Source organism: Rhineura floridana, chromosome 10, assembly GCF_030035675.1.
Source record: "Rhineura floridana isolate rRhiFlo1 chromosome 10, rRhiFlo1.hap2, whole genome shotgun sequence".
Lineage (NCBI taxonomy): Eukaryota > Metazoa > Chordata > Lepidosauria > Squamata > Rhineuridae > Rhineura > Rhineura floridana.
Window position 1 is genome coordinate 89,844,306 of NC_084489.1, and position 22,038 is coordinate 89,866,343.

General features: G+C 48.7%; 1 protein-coding gene across 1 annotated transcript; it reads right to left on the reverse strand.

Annotated features, from left to right (window-relative positions):
• Positions 1-331: 331 nt before the first annotated feature.
• Positions 332-18,104, reverse strand: LOC133364922 (zinc finger protein 777-like). The gene is made up of 6 exons (XM_061585976.1): positions 18,021-18,104; positions 14,041-14,427; positions 12,045-12,171; positions 10,923-11,036; positions 5,885-5,998; positions 332-3,556 (listed from the first exon to the last, which is right to left on the reverse strand). Exons 1-6 carry the CDS (start codon positions 18,042-18,044, stop codon positions 2,205-2,207), a joined length of 2,118 nt encoding a protein of 705 aa, XP_061441960.1. The 5' UTR covers positions 18,045-18,104; the 3' UTR covers positions 332-2,204.
• Positions 18,105-22,038: the final 3,934 nt, after the last annotated feature.

A 22,038-nucleotide genomic window follows, 5' to 3' on the forward strand; every position in this document is an offset into this window, starting at 1 on the left:
CGGCCAGCGTTTCCCAACTAGTGGGCCACCAGATGTTGTTGGACCACAATTCCCATCTTTCCTGACCATTGGCAATGCTGGCTGAGGCTGATGGGAGTTGTGGTCCAACAACACCTGGTGGCCCACTAGTTGGGAAAGGCTGCTCTAACCACTTGCCATCATATGTCATGTGCTGAGATGACCTCTGCACTTTATATCTCTCCTCTCTCTTCCTCCTCCCCCTATTCAAGGAAGCAGCTGATAATCCCATCTCAGAATATCATGTTTTAAGGAGGGGTCCAACTGCTTTTCCCTGTTAAAGCAAAACACACAGGCGTTATCCAAAGGACTGATACAAAATCTTTATGAATCCCCGCCATTGTTTTGTTGCTGTTTATATATATATGTATATATATATATATAAAAGCTAAAAGGTATAATTGTAATTTTTGCAGGTGACATTGCTGAGTGGGAGCTGCAAGGCCTTCCTCCAGAAGGCAGGATGTTTCTTCAGTATATAGTGCAGTCTGTGCCAAGGACTGGGAGAGCCCAGGATGGAAGGTGGCCAAATCGTAATGACCTGCCATGGCATTTGGGCCCTTGGAAGCCTCAGCCTGGCCCAGGCTGGGATGGCATCTTCATTCTATCTTTGGTTTCTTCTTTGTTCTTCTGCAAATCTCCCCCGGCACCATCCTCGATGATGCAGTACAGGCTGCAGCGCTGGGAAGAACTGGCAGACTGTCTTGTCCGTTGTGAAACGTGCACAGCGAAATACAGACTCTCAATGGCAGACGTGCCGGAGAGGAGAAGTTATGGAGCCAGCGTAATAGGCAGAGGTCAAAGCAGACAAGAGCTGGCTGCTCCGTTGTCTCATATACAAGGAAATGGATTGAAGATAAAATATTTAAAACTGTCAGAAATCATGTAAAAGCCCATGATTAAAAAGTAATAAACACACTCAAAACCTGTCAGAAAAGGCTAATTGGAGTGTAGCTTTTTGGCACACTACGACTGAGGCAGGAAAAAGGGAGACAAAGAAAACGACATTGCAGTGCAATCAGGCCATGATCTGGGGAAAAAGAGCCGCTCCCGGATGCTATGCTCCAAACAGGTGGGATTTGCCTGCCGAAACAGCCCCGTTGCAATGGCTCCTGCCTCCTCAGGCAGAAGCCAAAACTACACGCACTACAGCCCATACCATGTCTTAGCAAATGGGCAGTTCAGAAACTCACCAGCTATTTTGCACCACATGCTCTCAGGCAGCCTTCCCCAACCTGGTAGTCTCCAGATGTTCCGGACTACAATTCCCATCTGATCCAGCCTTCGGATGGAAGCTGTACTCCAAAAGTCCTGGAAGGCACCAGGTTGGGGAAGGCTGCCATGGCACCGCCCCCTCCCCTGCAAGAGCTGCAGTGCATCCTGGTCCACGAGGAAGAGCTGCCGGCACACGCCTTTAACGTCCCACTAGATGTGGCAGGAGACTCTCCTTGCATCGGACGGCTCCTTTGTTTGGGGCTCTCTGATATTTTGGCTTTCATGCGAGCTATATGGTCCCACTTCCTGACCTCTGGGTTTTTTTCTTTAATTCCTTTCCGCAGCACTTTGTACAAAGTGCTTCACAATTCTCGTTTCATCTCATCCTCACAACAAACCTGCAAGGTAGGTTAGGCTGAGAGTGTGACTTCTCCACGGCAACTGGGTGAGCATTCGAGCTCAGGGATTGGAGGAAGGAACCTGTCCTGCCTGCGCCTCCGGATGTCTGCAGGCAGAGGAAGCTGGGAGGCCCTAGAACGCGGTCCGGCATCGTTCCTCTTTAAGTGAGTGTTGGTGAGCCACACTCCAGACAGGAACCGGTGAGTGGACGGGACAGATTCACACAACCACATCTTGGAACCCAAGACTGAACGTTGAGACAGTTATGGTACTGTCTCAGTGTTCCAGCACTGGCCAAAGTCCTTGATTTTTTTTCTTGCTCTTGAAAAGACGGTTCCCTGTGGCAATTGACAGTTGGCTCCGTATAAAAGCACTTGGGCAACCACTTGCCCATCTACAGTCTTGGTTCACAAAAATCCATCCCCGCGGCTGGAGAATATGCCTGCCAAGGCCACACCCGACGAGCTGGCCCAAATTGAAGCTTTGCAGACGAGGCCCAAGAACACCCACACCAAGCTCATAAACTGGCTTCCAGTTTCACAGGCCATCTGTTCCGTTTTGGTAGGCCATCCTCAAGTTCCGTTGGAAGGGTTGGCTGGGAAGAGAGAGGGTTTCTCTGGCACGCTGCTGCTGCTGCTAAGGGTCAGGACCTGCTCACCCCCTGGCATGGGCTGCTGCTGCTGCTGGTCCCCGTGCATGCGCAGGTGCTGCTTGAGCGACTGTTTGTAGCGGAAGCGCTTGCCGCAGTGGGGGCACTGGTAGGGGTTCTCCCCTGTGTGCATGCGCTGGTGCTCCAGCAAGTATTTCCTGCGGGCAAAGGTCTTGAGGCACTCCGTGCAGCGGTGGCGTCTCTCTCCGTTGGCATGGCTGGCCTGGTGGCTGACGAAGGCCTGAGCGTGGCTGAAGTTCTGCCTGCACTCCTGACATGAGTAGAGCTTGGCTCCGGCCTGGTGGACGCTGCTCTGGTGCTTCACAAGATGGTGTGCTCGCACAAAGCGCTTGTCACACTGTCCGCAGCGGTATGGCCGTTCCCCGGTGTGGATCCGGTAGTGGTTGGTCAGCTTGGATTTCTCAGCAAAGCGCTTCTCGCACTCAGGGCACTGGTAGGGCTTCTCCCCAGTGTGGGTCCGGGTGTGATCGTCCAGGTGCTGCTTGCGGATAAAAGTCTTGCTGCACTGCGGGCACTGGAAGGGCCGGGGTCGCTCACGATGGGTTTTCTGGTGAACCACCAGGCTGGATTTCCGGTTGAAAGCCTTGTGGCATTCGGAGCACTGGTGAGGCCTGTCGGCATGAATGGCCTGGTGCCGGGTAAGCTGGCCCTGGTGGCTGAAGCCGCACCCACATTCGGGGCAAACAAAGGCACTCTCGCTTTTCCCTGCTGTGTGGGTTTTCTGGTGGATCAGCAAGCTAGTCTTGAGGCGGAAACTCTTGGGGCAGAGGGAGCAGGCGTATGGGCTGCCCGCCGCCTGAGAGAAGGGCTGCTCTCCAAAGCTGCTTTTATAGTCTCCGCAGACATAGGCCTCGGGAATCTGCTGGCCGCTTGGCTCGGCTGTCGGCATGACGCCTTCCCCGTACACCTCGTCTTCCACGTGGATCCTCTGGTGCAAGGAGAATCGCTGCTCGCAAGCAAGGCCTTCCCGGCACTTACAGCATCTGAACGGGCCTCCTTTGAGGCAGGCTTCCGGCTGGGCTGCCTCGAGTTCACAGCAGCTTCTCTCGCTGCGGGGAGGCTCCTGCGGTCTCTGTGCAAGAGGGACTGGTTGCTCTCCCTGAAGGCAGCCTTGCCTCTCACAGCTCACATCTGGCTTTGGGACTTGGAAAACGTCTTCCCCAGGTATTCCGGGCAGCACACCCTGGCCAGGCAAAGGGGGTTTAGGACCCTCCCCGAGATTCCGTTCCTCACTTTTGATCATCATGCTGTCATCTGGTGGAGGGGATAAAAGGGAATCAACAAGGATTATTTATTTATTAGATTTGTTAATGCTTTTTACACAAGAGTTCTCCAAGCAACTTACAACATATTGATGAACAAAGACAAATGTTATAATATTGACACATTCATACAAAAAGACATGCAATTCATAAAAGAAATGTACAAAACCTCAGGTGGTCCCATAACAGCCCCACAAACCTTTACTATCACACTAACAGCAGAAACATCATAAGCACAGTCCATCAAAAGCCTAGGGCAGTGGGCAGGGGAGGTAAGCTTTTATCCAGTGTCAAAAAATATGTCAGGGGAGGCACAAGGTACCACCTAGATTAGAGCCCCTTCCTGGCAAAGACCCAGAAGAGGAAGCCCATCTCATCAGCACACGCCCCCCAAGTCCTGTGCACCAGGCAGAAAGAACCCTTTTGGAACAGAAATGCCAGGAATGTTCTGGAGGAAGGTCATGAAGTGCCAGTCAATTTTTGTCCCAGTGACAAAAACAGACAGTTGTAGACCATGTGTTTGGCATGCAGAAGGTCCCAAGTGCAGCCCTCAATGGCATCTCCAGTGAAAGTGATCTCAGACAGCAAGTGCTGGGAAAGCCCCTCCCCCCCCCAGACCCCAGAGGATAGTTGCCAGGAAGAGGAGATAATCCTGGAGCCTGGGTCATCTGCATTTCATGCCAAATCTTGGTGTAGCACAACAGGCAGGAGATGCAATGAGTCTGAGCAAAACCTCAGGCAGGCTGGCTCACTTCCCCTCCTCCCCCCCCCAACATGGCCAGGGAGGCCTTTGCCAACCTTTAGTTTCAGTTTCACAAAATCTTCCTTGTTCTGCCCTATGAACCAGGCAGCTCAAAGCAAACACTAGTCAGTTTCAAAACAAATCAAGGCAGTTTTGAAGTTGGCTGGCTTCTGAAACTGACTAGAGTTTGTTCTAAACCACCTCTTGGAACCTCCTGGGGGCTGGTAGCTCCAAGTCAGTGAGGCGGTGGATTCTGCTCGGGAGTTTAGTCCAAACTTTCAAGGAGCTGTCCAAAGTGCTGAAACCTGTTCCCAAAATATTCCCCTCCCTTCTAGATTGTGCTGCTGAGATGAAGACATTTTAGTGGGGAAAACCTGGAGTGGATTTTTGTGTGGCAGGACTGTGAGCTCAGCTCTAGTTCTGAAAACAAATTCCTGGGCCGAGCAAACTCAGAGGCATCCCTATTCCTTAACTATTTTAAACCTGGCTCTAAGTGGTGGATCTCGGCATTCTGGTAAAAAAATAAAAATACATTAGATCCCAGAGGCTTGAAATCTAACTGCCCCTGGCATACAGTTTACACAATTCTGTTGTGTAATCTCCAGAACAGATTATGGAGCTGGAGAAGGATGAAGATAATACAAAGGAGTAATTTATTTTCTTGCAGAGAAAATGGTAAAATAACCGAGGCCACTTAGCTTAATAAAGGTAAGATGGAAACAAAACATAGCAGAGGTTTACAAAAAACATATGATGGGATTAACCGAGAAAACCTGTGTTCCCTCTCAAACTACAGCCCCCTACTCCAATGAACTGGCAACATATTTATTTAAAAGGAGAAGGAATATCTCTCCATAAAATACACAGAGTTAACAGCCCCAGGATGTTTGCCTAAATGGCTTTAAGAGAGATCAGTGAAGAGACAGAGGGTGGTCCATGAAAGGCTGTACTGGAACTGTCCACTGCGGACTCAGAGATGCTGGGATGTGGGCTTGGGGGGGAAATAAGCAAGGACAGCGAAATTGACAGAATCACCAAGCCGGAATCAATTATAGGCCTGCCACAATGGCATGCATCTTAGTTCCTTCTACATCTGAGTTTAAATTGACCAAATGAGAGGCTAAACAAGGCCATTAAGTGCAACTCCCCCTACCTGGTACCTTCCGGAAATTTTGGACTACAAGTCCCATTAGCTCCAGCCAGCTCTGCTGAGGCTGATGGGAGTTGCAGTCCAGAACATGTGGAGGGCACCAGGTTGGGGAAGGCTGACCTTAAGTAACAGGGTAATGGAAGTGCCTAAGAGTCTGTTGCTACAGAAACAGGTGCCAAGACATTTTGGATTCAACCAGTGGTGGCCTCTGGCTCCACGCCAGTGGGGCAGTGGAATCCACTCTGGGTGTTAGTTAGAACTTTGAAGGAGCTGTCCAAGGTGCTGAGCAGCTGCCACTGAATTCAGCTATTATGGAAAGAGGAGCAGGGATATTATTAATTATCATTATTATAAAAAGTGTGCATTCTCATGGAAACGACAAGAGGACAACCTGCAACGAGAATCCCTGCCTTTTGGAGCACACTCACCATAGTCAAGAACAGGTGGGATCTCCTGCTGCAGGTCCCATTTCCCTCTCCTGGGGGGCTCTTCTTGCTTAATCCAGGACAAGAGGTCCTCTTTGGAAGCCACGGGATCTGTTGCTTTGGGCAAAGAGAGTAACAGGCGCGTTTGCAATCAGTGCGGAACACTTCCAGCTTTCAGAGACAAGCACTAACAAATATGGAAAACTGACAGATAATTTATTTAATTTATTTTTATTTAATTAAGCTTATATACCGCCCGACTAGCAACAGCTCTTGACTCAAACTTGTACCCTCCAGATATTGTGGACTGCAGTTCCCATCACCCTCAGAGTATAATGATTCCATGGATCTACTCTGAATACAACTAATGTTTTTAATCATTTTTATTATTTTGACCATTTATATACAGCTTAGTTACAATCGTCTCTAAGCAGTGTACAAATCACTCAATGCAATAAAGATAAAAATCAGATACAACTATGAAATCAGAATTCAGTTAAAATGCCTGCTGAAATAAAAAATTGTCAGCAAGTGCAGGAAGTTCAACAGGGAGGGGGCCTCTCCAAGCTCAAATGGAGGGGAGTTCCTTAAAATTGGGCCCGCAATACTGAGCGCACAAGGCCCCTGGTGGAGATGAGCTGTGTATCCAAGCCACGGGGGACCTAACTGACTCCCCTGAAGACATCAGTGATTGGGAAGGGACCAAATGAATCAGGCAGCCTTGAGGCATCCTGGACCCAGGCTGTTAAGAGCCTTGCAAATGAATGCTTGAACCTTTATGATGGGGTGGGAAACCTCTAGCTTGTGGGCCAAATGTGGCTCTCTAGGCCTTCCCCAAGCTAAGCTTCCTTCAGCCATGTTCTACACCCTCCTTGAATGCTATTGTCAGTTTGGGATGTTGAACTGTGATCATGCTTCTTCTTAATTGGATGGAGAGATGAGGGGTACAGAAATCTCTGGGATAGAGGTGTACAATAGGGTTGCCAGCTTCAGGGCCTGAGACTGATCCTGTATCTTTAGAAGAGAAAGTCAGCCAAGTGCAGGTGTTCTGGCAACTCTGTAATGGGAAAAACCACAAGGTGGAATTCTCCCTTCCCCCTGCACAACTTTTAAAGATACAGAAGATCTCTTGGCTGTGCCACGTGGCCCCTGGAGCATTTGACACGAGCACAGCCATTGGGTTGAAAAATGTCCCCCACTCTGGTTGGCTCTTTCCTGGAATCAGTACAGATAAAGAGTGACTTACAAATCTTTTTAATAATAATCAAGCAAATGGACAAATCACTGCTGAGCTGTGCCTACCATTGTGAGGTTATGCCCCTCCTCCCAGCTGTTGCCATTGGCTGTGGGCTGCCTGTGATGATGTCACAAAAGCTCATGGCCGCTGAGTGGCTATAAAGGTGGGCCAGGGGGCAAGCCAAAGCAGAAGCCTTTTCCCTTTCCTAAGAGGAGGACTCAGAGGGAGCAACAGCCGGGGCCTTCAGTACTGGGTGGCCTCCTCCCTCCTGGAGGCAAGTTGGCAGATGGAAGGAGGTGACCATCCCACAGCAGCATAGAAGACAAGTTCACTTGCTGAGCGGGATTGTGGCTTGAAAGTGGCTGATCTCCATGGTTGGAAGCTGGCTGATGCCTGGCAATAGGCCTGGCGGTCGATGACAGATGCTGGTGGGTGGAAGCCGGCGGAGTTTGCATTCGGAAGCCAGCAGATGGTTGTGGATGAATCCGGCTGAAATTCACCTTCAGAAGCTGTGTGGATCTTTGTGGATTGAAGCTGGGGCATGCATATGAACGAATGGAGAGTGGCTGAGGAGTGAATGTGTCTGTGCATCTGTGTGTGTGAAAGGGAGTTTCAAATGTGGTCGAGGTGAATGGTGTGGGTGTGGGTGTTCAGGGGGTGGCAGAGGTCACCCTCCAGGCACAGGGTGAGAGGATGAACCAGTGGATATTCATGGGTGGAAGCCGGTGGGAGTTGGCAGGCGGAAGCCAGTGGAGGTGCCTGGGTGATGCTGTCGGATGGTAGCCATCCCCTCACTGTGCCTGCCTTTGCCTTGGGGGGTGTCTGCGGCCAGGGAGGCTTTTCCCAAGACCACCCATGGAAGTCATGAACAGCACCACAGGGCTTCAGCCATCCGGCTTCCGTTTCTCAACAAATGGCTTTTTAAAAATACACCTATGTTTAAAGTTTTGTTCATTACTCTAACCCTTCCCCCCAACCAAGATGGAAACTGGGAGTCTGCAGGGGCCTCCCCAGCTGTTGCCATTGGCTACAGACTGCCTGTGATGTCACAAACATACATGGGGGGCTGAGGGGAAAGAGGCAGTTACTGGGGGAGGGGGACGGGGGGACACAGAAAGGAGATCCCTCCTGTCTACTTGGGTTGCCAATATGTCACTCTCTCAGGGCTCCTGCGCGTGTCTCACCTACATAGCTGTAACAAAAATCGCAACTGATTTCGCCACTGAGAATCCCCCACCCTTAAACTTGTAAGGGTCCCCTGGCTATGAAAACAGCTGGAATATGCTTGCTAGGTCTGGTATGCTTTTAAACTTTGCATGGTTTTTAAAATTGTGTATTTGTTTTCAATGCTCAATGTTTTTAATTTTTGTAAACTGCCCAGAGAGCTTTGGCATTTGTTGTTGTTGTTGTTGTTGTTAATAATAATAATAATAATAATAATGTGTTTGCTTCAGGATCAACCTTTGTGAACTTTTAGTAAAAGGAACCCTAGTACAATGTAGGGGCTCACTGTGTGAGCTATGATGAGCCACAAAGACCTGGGTTCAAATCTCATCTCTGTTCCAAAACTCAAGAGGAGGTCATTCCTGCTGTGTGGGCAGAAGGGGACAACGACACAGCAGCCATGTGTGCATCCCAGGAGTGAGCATGTCAGAGACAGCATGAGAAAGGATGGCAGAGAGAGGGGAAGTTTCCCTTCTATGAAGCGGGATTTTTTGCTTCTTGTGAAAGGGTTTTGTATTGGAGCCTAAGACTTGGTTCAAAGGTGTGGGTTTGTGTTTTGTGGGTCACACCCCCACAGCTGCCTTCTGCTGCACTGTGTTTTGTGATGGCCCCCTCAACACTCCCTCAAAATCCCAAACGGCTGGGGGACCCTGGTCTACCCTGACTGGCAATAGCTTTGGAAGGTTTTGTGGGCAAGGGGAGGGGAGCCTTTCAAAGACCTATCTGGCGATGGCGAGGATTCAGCTCAGACCTTCAGTATGCAAAGCCTGAAATCTCCCAGCTCCTCCCCAAAAGCCCAGGGCAAGGGAATACCTTAAGGCCACCATCGCAGGGTGGGAGGATCTCCCGACTTAAAGCCTTTCAAGGGCTGAGACGAGGAAATTGATCTGAGCTTCTGCAGCTCTGGCTGTTGTGTAACATTGTAAGAGAGCTAGTCCAGAAGCTAAAGAGGGCTTGGCGGCTTCGGTAAGTTCCAGCTCCTGAGCAAGGCATACCCCATGCAAAGGATTCTGGCTCCAGTGAGCAGAAGGGAGTCTTATGTCTGTCCCCCTCCCACCCACCCCAAATGCTCCAAGGGCACGCCCCCCTTTCCTGGGTTTGACTCCCTTTAGAAGGAGGTTGCTGGAGGCTTATTAGAATTTCCTAATATTTGCGCTTGAAGATATGCACATGTTAAGTGCACCCTGCAATTCTGGCCCTTGTTTCTTTTCACACACAGATCAAGCCTGCCCTCTCTCCCTTCTGAGGAGGGAGGAAATAGTATTTTATTGTTTTCTGCCCTTCCTCATACCGAAAGCTGGGTGGCCAACAAAATCTGAAATGACAACATTACTGCCAAAACTTAAAATACAATACTGAAAGCACGATACAATCAGATACGTCGATATAGGGAAGTGCCGTGTCCTTCAACCATCGCCTGACCTTCTTGGTCCATCTTAGTTCCCATGGAGACATATTATGGGCTATCGACGCTATTTGGTCAAGGCTGAGCTGCCACTCTGAAAGCCCTGCCCCCAGGAATCTGATAGGGAGCCCCCTAAGAAAAGGAAGCCATGGAGACCGGTCCATTTGGGCAAATGCAGCAGTGCCCCACCAGCCTCAGCGTTTCCTCAAACAGCCCCTCACCTGCCTGCCTTCTTACTTACAGCCACTGCCTGCCAGCTCCCTCCTCCTTCACAGTCTCAACATTGCCCTTGTGGAACTTAGCAGGGAGCAGGATGGGGGCAAAAGCACAACTAGCTGGATCTCTGCCTGGTCACTGGTTCTGCTTGCTGTTGAGCGTCCTGTCTTCTACCCCACCAGTTCCAGTGGGCACCAGCCAGCACTGATTTAAAGAATGGCAACAGAGAACAACATCTCCGGAATGAGCCACTCAATGTGGCTCCATTGACAGACTCTAAATCCATGGCTGTGCAGAGCAGTCGTTTCAGTCATGTTACGATTTTGGGAGTCACTCCCCCACCAGCTCATAAGAACAAAGGAAGGATCCAGCAGCTCAATCAGACCAAAGGCCTGTCTAGTCTGTTGTCTTGTTTCTCCGGAGTGGCTGACCAGATGCCTGTGGGAAGCCCACCAGCTCAAGACTCCTCCCAGTTTTGGTAGAGCTGTTAAAATTCTGCCTTACTGATACTGTTGATTAATACTGTATTGGTGGTTTATCTTCATTTTTAATTCTCATTTAATTAATTGTATGTTAAACACTAGCAGCCTCATACGCGTTACTCAGGAGTTCTAAGAATCCAAAAAAAAAAAGCGCAGTTTTGAAATCAGTGGTTAACATTGGTTCAGTCTGGTACGGTCCAGTCCGCCATCTTGATTTGGAATGGTGTCCAATCGTATCCAAAAGTAGATGGAAACCTGCCTCCTCGATCTCAGGAACCATCATGCAAAATCTGGCTACAAGATTTTAAGAGCTGTCCAAATGCACAGTGGGCCAAGACACAACTTAACAAACTATAGAGTAGATCTACAAACTGCTTTCACACACCATCCTGAGTGACCTCAGTGGCAGAAGAGCAGGGACAAAAGTCTTGGCTACTTATTTGTCCCTTTACTACCCACATTCTGAATTTCACTCACCTGTTCTGGACTCTGTCAGGACCTCCTTTTCCCTCACAAACTCCTGATCCACGATACGTGGAGGCTCCGCTTGTTCCACTGAGGGGAGAGCATCAGTTCCGGAAACTGCAGAGTCTGTGTAAGTAGATCAGAAAGTGGGGTATTAAATGCCAGCAGAGCGGTTTGTTGTAGAGAATTGTCAAGTACAGTGAGGGTCAGCCCCTGGTTCTACTCTAGACTGGTTTCCCCCTACCTCATTTCTCAGGTCCTCGCATCTCTCTTTCCTCAATTCCTCTTAATAATAATAATAATAATAATAATAATAAATTTAATTTATGTGTCGCCTATCTGACCAATGGCCACTCTAGGCGACTTACATATGGAAAATTAAAACACAATACAATAAATACAATTACAAATTAGAACGATGGAGCAGCAAAACCAATAATACAGGGCATGAGGCATTTAATCATAGCAGTTAGCCCTCTTGCGTCTCCAGGTTTCCTTCCCCTTTGTCTCTTGCTACACCTGGCCTGCAACTTCTGATCATTTGGAATATAAGAAGAGCCTGACTAGCCAAAGGGCCATCTAGACCAAAATTCTGTTCCCACAATAGCCAACCAGATGACCTGAAAGGAAGCTGGCAAGCAGGATCTGAGCGTAAGAGCACTGGGCTCACTTGTGATTCCCAACAACTGGCATTCAGACAGTGGAGATACAACTTAGTCATTGTGGCTAGTAGCCGTTGATAGCCTTATCCTCCATGAATTTGTCTAATCCTCTTAAAGCCATCCCAGTTGGTGGTTGTCACTCCCTCCCGTGCTGTTTGAAGAACATCCTTTTGTCTGTCCTGAACCTTCCAACATTCAGCTTCACTGGATGTCCACAAGTTATCCTGGTTAACTGATAGCATCAGGCCCAAGGCAGCCATAGTTCTCTGTGTCTAAGTCTAGTGTTGTGGCTATAGCCTTTCAGCTTTTCTGAAACCTCCTGTGCACTCATATACATAATTGCACCGTTATGCTCCATCTCCCATCACTCATGGACGACACTAATACAGATGCATCTATAGGTAGCAAGGAAATCCTGGCATACAACAGACCCCAACAACTCCATGTCAGAAAAGAAACTCCAGCTTCTTACCCAGTGAGATCAGCGGTTCATAGTTCCCTTTGGTGATGTTCTTGTAAAGCTCCTTCTGCCAGTTTTCCAGATTGGCCCACTCTTGTGTGGAGAAGTTCACCGCGCCGTCATCAAAAGTCACTGGGACCTAAAATCACAGCCATGCATACGTCAGAAATGTTTACCAAGACCTCCATCACTGTTGCTGCCACAAAGGTCGTCAGAACCCAAGAACAGAGACCTAGAGAGGTGGTGGGCTCTCCGACACTGGAGGCATTCAAGAGGCAGCTGGACAGCCATCTGTCAGGAATGCTTTGGTTTGGATTCCTGCATTGAGCAGGGGGGTGGACTAGATGGCCTTATAGGCCCCTTCCAACTCTACTATTCTATGGTTCTAGGATAAGAGTGGCCCACCTAGTCCAACATCCTGCTCTCACAGAGGCCAATCAAGCGCCTCTGCAAAGCCCGTAAGCGCAACCTGAGCACAGCACAGCTTGTGATTCCCAGCAACTGGTATCCAGAACCCTACTGCCTCTGACAGTGGAGGCCGAGCAGAGCCATCCTAGCTAGTAACAACTGATGGCTTCTCCTCCCCATAGATTTATTGGCTCCCAGCCAATGAAAAGGGATCAATTTTTCCCTATCAGATTCTTAGTACTTATCCAGGGAGAGCATAGTTTAATCGTTGTAAACCGCCCAGAGAGCTTCAGCTATGGGGCGGTATATAAATGCAATAAATAAATTTATTTATTTATTGCATTTATTTATTGCATTTATATACCGCCACATAGTCGAAGCTCTCTGGGCGGTTTACAACGATTAAACTATGTGCTCCCTGGATAAGTACTAAGAATAAATAAGAATAAACAAACAAACAAATAAATAAACTATGGCATTCCCTCACACGAGAGGCAGCAATGGCCACCAACTTGGAATCATAGAATAGTAAAGTTGGAAGGCGTCTGTGAGGCCATCTAGTCCACCCCCCTGCTCAATGCAGGAATCCAAATCAAAGCATTCCCGACAGATGGCTGTCCAGCTGCCTCTTGGATGCCTCCAGTGTCGGAGAGCCCTCTACCTCTCTAGGTCATTGGTTCCATTGTCGTATGGCTCTAACAGGAAGTTTTTCCTGAACTTGGATGGCTTTAAAAGAGGAATAGACAAGTTCAGGGAGGAGGAGAAGGCTCTCCATGGCTACTGGCTATACTCCATGATTGGAGCCAGGATGCCTCCAAATGCCACTTGCCAGAAACTGCGGAGAGGACAGCGCTCTTGCGCTCAGGTCCTGCTTGCAGGCTCCTGCCCTCTGCTGCGTGCATCACTCGGGGGTGGGGGCTTTCCCTGCTGGCAGCGTTTTTGAAAGCAAAGACCTGAGCTCCTGGGACAGCTGCGTGCACATATAAGGCACCAAAAGAATTGGGCTCAGAAATGCTTTATATAAAGTTTGTCTTGCCTGTGGTTGAAAAAGTTTTATGAGGTCGACCGCCAGTGTGATGTAGGGCTCAGAGTGGGAGACCAGGATTTAAATCCCCACTTGGCCCTGAAGCTCACTGGGTGACCTTCAGCCAGCCTCTCTCTCTCTCTCTCTCTCTCTCTCTCTCTCTCTCTCTCAGCCTAACCTACATCACAGGGTTGTTGTGAGGATGGGAGGAGAGCCATGGATGCCACCTAGAGCTCTCTGGAGGGAAGGTGGGGTAAAAATGTAATCAATAAATAACACTTGCCAATGGGCCTCATGACCAGAACCAGGAAGTCCCCCCACGTAAGGAGAGCCTTGCAGCTGGACAAGACTAGAGACTCACTGTGCTTCTCGCAATAGCCAGATGCTTCTGGTGAGCCCAAAAGCAGTGTGGAAAGGCAACAGTCCCACCCGCCCATTGCCTCTCCCACCTGCCAACTTGTATTCAGAGGTATACTGCTGCTGAACATGGAGGCTTCCAGGCTTTCTATGCATCTAAGAAGCTTATTAGGTCAGATTTGACATCCTGGCCCAGTACTGAGTCCATTTCTTTTTCACCTTGGGGATTTCTCCTTTGGAGCCCGGGGGCAGGCGCAGGATCCAGAAGTTCCGGTTCTTCAGCAGGTTCTCCATGTTCTCCAGCCTCCTCTGGAGCACCCCGTACTCTTGGATCAGGGTTCCCAAGGCGGCCAAGTGGTTGCTGAACTCCAACTCCGTCTTCTCACACTCAAAAATCTTCTTCTCGGCTGTCGCCGTCCGCCCTTCGAGGTTGAGCAGCCGCGTGGCGCAGGAGTCCACCTTCCTCTCCACGGCTTGGATGGCGGCCACCACGGTCCAGAGGGAGATCTCGGCGGTCGGGTAGATCTCCCTCTCGGCAGCTTGGTCAAAGATGGCGGGAGGTTGAAATGAAGCCAAATGCTGCGGCTCCACATCCCATTCCCAAGCCTGTGGGGCGAGAAGGGATTCAGACCAGAGTGGGGCAAGAGCGCTTGCTCAAGGGGGAGCTGCAGAAAGAGGCTAGAGAGGGCAGAAGGAGGGACATGGTGAGAGACAGGACGGAAGGAAGAAGAAGGAGTCTGGCCATAAAGCCACGGAAGCAGGCAAGATGGAGAGGAGGTTTTCACAGCAGAGGCCCACTGCTCTTCCGGCTCGCGAGGGAGGACTAATGTCACCACCATGTGAGCAACAGTCACTCCAGGCCTCGCCAACCTGGCATCTGCCAGATCTTTTGGACCCATCAGTTGGGAGCTGGACTCCAGAACATCCAGAGGGCACCAGGATGGCGGAGGCTGCTCTGTCACTTGTGCATTGTGGACTGAAATGTGCTTGCCCTGAATAATTCTGAAAGAGTAGATCACTTTTGGAATGCCACATGGGAAGCAATTCAGAAATTATTGTACCTTTTATAGGGATCTCCGCCACTCTTTTATTACCCCAATTTTACAAAGCACCCCAGACTTACCTAGTGAGCTTTACTTAACGCACTTATTGGCAGACAGGAGTCCACAGGGTACAGTAAGAGTGGCTATTTTCTGTGCTGCTGCTATCGCATGTCGGAAAACAATGATAAATGACCTTATATAGGAAATTTGATACTGATTTTAATTTTGTACTTTTTACTCATTTATGGTTTTATGTATTTGATATGATCTTGTTTAATCATGCTTTTTTATGTACTGATCTTTGATCGAAATAAGTCATTCATTCATTCATACAGTAATAATAATAACAACAACAATAATAGGAAGGTTTGTTGTTGTTATGTGCCTCCAAGTCGACTATGACTTATGGCGACCCTATGAATCAGTGACCTCCAAGAGCATCTGTCATGAACCACCCTGTTCAGATCTTAATAGGAAGGTACAATGGGAAAAATTATCTGATGAAACCAACTGGTACCCAAAATATGCCAATGTTACACGGGAATGTAGGAAGCTGCCTTATACAGAATACAACCATCAGACCATTGGTCTATCTGGTGCAGTATTGTTTACACTTTCCCCCCAAACAAAGGGAGTTGCCCTATTTCAGCGTTCCCAAACTATCTGAGAGCTTTATTCAGGTCTGTGGCATGGCTATGTTCAATATACAGATTCTATGGAATGCAAATTGTAAATTGTAACACAATGAAATACACAATCTAAGAAATGAAAGAAGCCATGAAGACGCAATTAAAAATCACTCAGCATCTAGCACAGCGCATTACAGTTGCTACAATAGGCAGAGAAATCATTAAGTGAGCCGCCAACACTCTCAGCAAATTTCAAGTGGTCCATGAGAGGAAAAGTTTGGGAACCACTGCTCTGTTTATACCAAGACTGACCATTGGTCAGTCTTGCCTAGTATTGTCAACACTGACTGGCAGCAGTTCTCCATGGTTTCAGGAAGGAGTCTTTCCTAATCCTGTTGAGATGCTTGGAACTGAACATGGGACCTTTTGCATGCCAAACGTGCTCTTCCACGGAGGTAAAACCCTTTGCATAAATATACAAGAGGGTGTGCAGGAATGTCCCGTTTGATCAGATTATCTTGGATGTGCTCTCATTATTCTCTGCTTCTGTGGAGTTTTTTTGGGAGGGGGATATGTTGTACTCATGTGCCTTTCTTTTACTGATTGATTAAGTACGAATTTTATGGGATTTTATTTATTGAATATTGGCCCAAAGAGGGATCATGTTTCTCAAATGAACAAACAGATCAAGGTAGCTCCAGGGCTGTGTATTCTCTGTGCTAAAAATGAAATAAACAGAAATTTTATGCCAAATTCTGCACGAAAGAGAAACAAAATTTTGCAACCTGTGTCAGTTATGCAGTAAAGCAAAAGGGCACAGACTAGCTGATGCTGCACACCAGTCAGAGGGTGAGGAGCCCAACATCCAATACCATGATGAGTGGGGAAAGTATATAGCCCTTTTCTAGCCCATCTGGTGTCGTTCACACACAAGGCCATCTTAAGGGCTAGAAACTTTATTTAAAAAAAATAAAAAATAAAATAAAGCTGGGATTCTCAGGGTATTGATGACTGTGCCCAACAGAAAATTCCACTCTTATTTGTTTTGTCAGTATACAATTGCCAAACGTACATCGCTGTGAGCAGAGCTACCAGGGACACCTTCGTGATTCCCTCTGTGTCTTGGGTCCACTCAGCAAGGACAGACAGAGAGAATCCAGACAGCTGCCCTGCAATTATGGGAAGAGTCTGAGCCTCTTCTGGATGTGTTGCAAAGCCTTTAGGGGCCCCATGGCAAATCCTCACCGCTTCCAGATTTGAACCAGTTGCAGCTCCACCCTGCAACAGTCCAAGCCCCAGGGGCAGCCCTCTCCTTCTCAACCAATTTCCAGTAAGAGAGGCGCAGGGGCTTTGATGCCCCTGAACCTTTGCTGGCTGATCCCAGGTGCATGGTGGCAGCTGGGTGTGACTTTGGCACACAGGAAGCAGCCTTATCCCCGGTCAAGCAACTTGTCCACACAGCTCAGCATGGTCTACTGAGGCAGCCTTCGTCAACCAGGCACTCTCCAGGTGTGCCAATGGGGCTGATGGGAGTTAATTGGTCAAAACACCTGAAGGGCACCCGGCTGGCAAAGACTAGCCTACTCTGTCTGAGCAGCAGCAGGGCCTTAGGCGGACAGTCATTTCCCCTCTTAAACTGAAGAAGACTGTGATCAAAGCTGGGCTTTCTGCATGCGCAGCATGGCTTGCACTCTGCACACGCTCAGTGGCACCCTCTTCCTGAGCCACAGTGGCATTCCAATCAGGTCCCAAGGCTGCAAAATTGAAGACCCGCCTTCCTTTCGTCTCAACCCTCCCAAAATGCCAAAACAAACGGACAGCCAAGGTGGGGCTCCTTGTCCCCCTTTCACCCCTCCCCCTCAGAAAAGCAAGCATAAGACCAGCTCCCCCCAGTAGTGTAGTGGCAAATTCAGAAGTGCAGGGCCCCTTCATGTTAATCACAGCCATGCCCCCTCCCCACCCCAGTTTTTTGCTGTGGGGTTGAGAATGAGATCCTTGATAATGCCTAGGAATCAATAAACATGAAACAGGAGAATGTTACCTACTGAGAAGAGTCTTCTCAGTGTTTGACTCAACTCCTTTCACTTTGATTGGCTCCAATCCACAGGAAAGGACAAAGAAGCATGTTAGAAGACTCTTCTCAATGGCTAACACACTCCTCTTTCATGCTGATTGGCTTGTAGGCTGCTGGAGACATAGGGACCCTGCTCCCGAAAAAGTAAAGGGTCAAAGACCCCCTGAAACTATACCCCTGGTTCCCCCCTTGCATGCACCCCCCAAAGCTGCAGGGGGGAGGCCCAACCCCTTTGCCCCCACCCCAAAACCCCAAACCAGTCTAGGCCCCACTCTCCAACCCCCCTTGTGCATTTCGCCCCTCCCCAGCTAGGGGAACTCTTTGCCTCTCCCCCCGCCCCTCCTTGCAACTTCAGCCCCTCCCTCCCTTGAACGTTGGTCGGGGGGGCCTTCTAAAAGGCCCCTCCTCTTTCCTCCTCCACCCACCCCGGGCAGGGCAGGGTTAATCCCTCACCTGGGCAGGAGTCCACTCAGCCATGGCCGGCGCCCGCTAGGTGAAACTACTGCGCATGCGCACCCCCGAGGAACTGGTCCAGCGCAGGCAACGCGAGCAAAACCCCCTTTGACGTCTCCCTCCCATAAGCATCCCGCTCCGGCCTCGGTTCATGCGCATGCGCGACGCCGCGCCCCAACGGCACCCCACTCCCTCCTGCCGGGCAAGCAGCGCCGCCTGCAGGCGGGAGGAGCGCCTGGCCAGAAATGGAAACACAAAAGCAAGAGAAGCAACTCATAGAAAAGAGGCGAAGCGCGTCATCACTCATCATCTCTCCCTTTCTGTCTTTACATTTACCCCAAATAAATAAACACGTGACTGTAAGAGTATATCGCTTCGGCCATGTGCAAAGATGAAAAGGAAAGCTTCCTCCCCTCTGTCTCCTCTGCAGCAGCACCTCCTACAAAGGGATGCATTTATTTCACTAGTCCCGCTTGTTTCCACCCCGGTTGGGCTGCTCCGATTGTAAGCCTCCCGGGCAAGGGACATCAGAAGAGGCTGGCTGCTGGATCAGGCCCAAAGGGGCCCGTCTTGGCCAGCCTCCTGTACTCGCAGTGGCCAGCCAGATGCCCCCCAGGGAAGCTAGAAGCCCGCAAGCAAGACCTGAGCTCCGGAAGAAGACTCTCCTCCCCGCTTGTGGAGAGTCCCAGGCCCGCCCGGCACCTGGGATTCAGAGGCCTCTGAGAGTGCAGGTAGAGCCAAATGGCTAGTAGCCGTTGATAGCCGGGTCTTCCATGACCAACCCTGTTTTAAAGCCGTCCAGTTTGGTGGTCATCATCATCACATCCTTTGGGAGGAAATCAACTATGCGCTGTGCGGAGAGAGAACTGCTTTCTTTTGTCTGTCCCGAAACATTCAGTTCCATCGGATGTCCACAAGTTCTAGTGTTAAGAGAGAGGGAGCGAAACTATCCACTTTCTCCACGCTATGCACAATTTTGTACACCTCTATCACATGCACCCTAGGTCGCCTTTTTTTAAATTAAAAGCTCCAAGTGTTTGTTTGCTTGTTTATTGCATTTATATACTGCCCCATAGCCGAAGCTCTCTGGGCAGTTTACCACAATAAAAACATTAAAAACAAATATACAAATTTAAAAACACGTTTTTAAAAAGCAATTTAAAAACACATGCTAAAATGCCTGGGAGAAGAGGAAAGTCTTGACCTGGCACCGAAAATATAATAGGGTTGGCACCATAATTTGGGGGCCACCACTGAGAAGGCCCTCTCCTTTGTTGCCAGACTCCCAGCTTCCTTCGGAGTAGGCACCTGGAGAGGACTTTTGATGTTGAGCATAGTGTACTGGTGGGTTCGTGTTGGGAGAGGCGGTCCATCAGGTATTGTGGTCCCAAGCCGTGTAAGGCTTTATAGGTTAAAACCAGCACTTTCACTTGAGCTCGGAAACATACAGGCAGCCAATGCAAGCAGGCCAGAATCAGTTCTACTAACCCTTCGTCATAGGGAAGTTACTATACAGCCCCTTGGTTGTTCTTTTCTGAACTTTTGGTTCCCATCATGAGAACACACGATTCACTAGAAAAGACAATAATGCTGGGGAAAACAGAAGGGAGTAGAAAAAGAGGAAGGCCAAACAAGAGATGGATTGATTCCATAAAGGAAGCCACAGACCTGAACTTACAAGATCTGAACAGGGTGGCTCATGACAGATGCTACTGAAGGTCACTGATTCACAGGGTCACCATAAGTCAAAATCGACTTGAAGGCACAAAACAACAACAACATTGTTGCTATAAACCAGCGCGGGCATTTAAAACCCCCAAATGAAACAGATTTGCCATTTATAAACATTAAACAGCAAACAAAATACAACTTGCACAAAGATAGATAACATCAAATAAAGAATAAGAATATAGGAACATACACCATGTGCCTTATACCACGTCAGATCATTGGCCCATGTAGCTCAGTGTTGTCTACACTGACTGGCAGCAGCTCTCCAAGGATTCAGGAAGGTGATATTCCCAGCCCTACCTAGAGATGCCAGAGATTGAACCCGGGGCCTTCCGCGTGCAAGGCAGATACTGAGCTATGGCCCTTCCTCAAAGAGTCTGGAGAAGTCTTCACCCTGGGCACAATTACAATTTGTGTGAGACTGTCATTCCCAAACAGAGGGTGGTATAAAAATGTTTTAAATAATGAAACACACGATGCCAGGTACTTCCCAGTTCTCTCTGGACAGTGGCCGGCACACCCAGTGACTGCCACTGGAGGCTGGTGATTATGGCAACTGGGGCACTGCCTGGCCCTCATCCATCTCAGCCTGCCTACCTGCCTTCTAAATCACAACTGGTCAGGGTGCGGCTCTGCCTCTCACTGACTCTGGCTTCCCCTGCTGTTGGTCTCCCTTCCTTCTGTCCCGGCCCAACCAGTCCCAATGGATACCAGCCACCACTAAGTCAAATGTTAGGTGGAAGTCACCGTAGTAACAGCCTGCAACATTTGTATGTAACATGACATATGCCTTTCCTTTAGTTTTAAACTCTCACATTCAGCACCTCCGGCCACAGTTTCCAGAGAGATAATTATGTGGGTCTGCTGCAGCAAAAACAACAGAATTGTAGCATTTTAAAAATGGTTAAGGTGCTGGACTACGACCTGGGAGACCAGGGTTCGAATCCCCACACAGCCATGAAGCTCACTGGATGACCTTGGGCCTGTCACTGCCTCTCAGCCTCAGAGGGAGACAATGGTAAACCCCCTCTGAATACCGCTTACTGTGAAAAGCCTATTCGTAGGGTCGCCCTACATCGGGATCAACTTGAAGGCAGTTCATTTCATTTTCAAATAATGAGAAGACATTTCACTTTGTTGTTGTTATGTGCCTTCAACTCGATTACGACTTATGGCAACTCTATGTATCAGGGCCCTCCAATAGCATCTTCCGTGAACCACCCTGTTCAGATCTTGTAAGTTCAGGTCTGTGGCTTCCTTTATGGAATCAATCCATCTCTTGTTTGGCCTTCCTCTTTTTCTACTCCCTTCTGTTTTTCCCAGCATTATTGTCTTTTCTAGTGAATCATGTCTTCCCATTATGTGTCCAAAGTATGACAACCTCAGTTTCATCATTTTCGCTTCAGTGATAGTTCTGGTTTAATTTGTTCTAACACCCAATTCTTTGTCTTTTTTGCAGTCCATAGTATCCGCAAAGCTCTCCTCCAACACCACATTTCAAATGAGTTGATTTTTCTCTTATCTGCCTTTTTCACTGTCCAACTTTCACATCCATACATAGAGATCGGAAATACCATGGTCTGAATGATCCTGACTAGTGATCAGTGTTCAGTGATACATCTTTGCATTTGAGGCCCTTTTCTAGTACTCTCATAGCTGTCCTCCCCAGTCCTACCCTTCTTCTGATTTCTTGACTATTGTCTCCATTCTGGTTAATGACTGCGCCAAGGTATTGATTATCCTTTGCTGGGAAAAACAGAAGGGAGTAGAAAAAGAGGAAGACCAAACAAGAGATGGATTTATTCCATAAAGGAAGCCACAGACCTGAACTTACAAGATCTGAACAGGGTGGTTTATAACAGATGCTATTGGAGGTCGCTGATTCATAGGGTCGCCATAAGTCAAAATCAACTTGAAAGCATATAACAACAAAATATAATCATAATCACAATATTTATTTACTGTGATTAAAATTCTCCCTTCTTGTTACTATGCTGCTCTTGGTTTCATGGTGTGAAACTTCACTGTTAAAGGGCTGGTGTTTTAAGAACAGAAGAAGAGCCTTGTTGGATCAGGCCAATGGCCCATCTAGTCCACCCTCCTGTTCTCACAATGGCCAACCAGGTGCATCAATGTGAAGCCTTAAGCAGAACCTGAACACAAAGCAACACTCTCCCAGCTTGTGACTCCCAGCAACTGGGCTTCCATCACTGGAGGTAGGATAGTCATCGTGGCTAGGAGGCTCTGATAGTGTTATCTTCCAGTGCTAGCCTTATTCTTTCTTCTG

Excerpts from the sequence above, each read along its gene's own strand:
- LOC133364922 (XM_061585976.1), bottom strand. The coding sequence starts at position 18,044 with ATGGCTGAGTGGACTCCTGCCCAG. Across the intron at positions 12,172-14,040 it reads CCAAAGGAGAAATCCCCAAG|GTCCCAGTGACTTTTGATGA; the intron begins GTGAAAAAGAAA and ends CTGTGATTTTAG. Across the intron at positions 11,037-12,044 it reads TGAACCGCTGATCTCACTGG|ACTCTGCAGTTTCCGGAACT; the intron begins GTAAGAAGCTGG and ends CTACTTACACAG.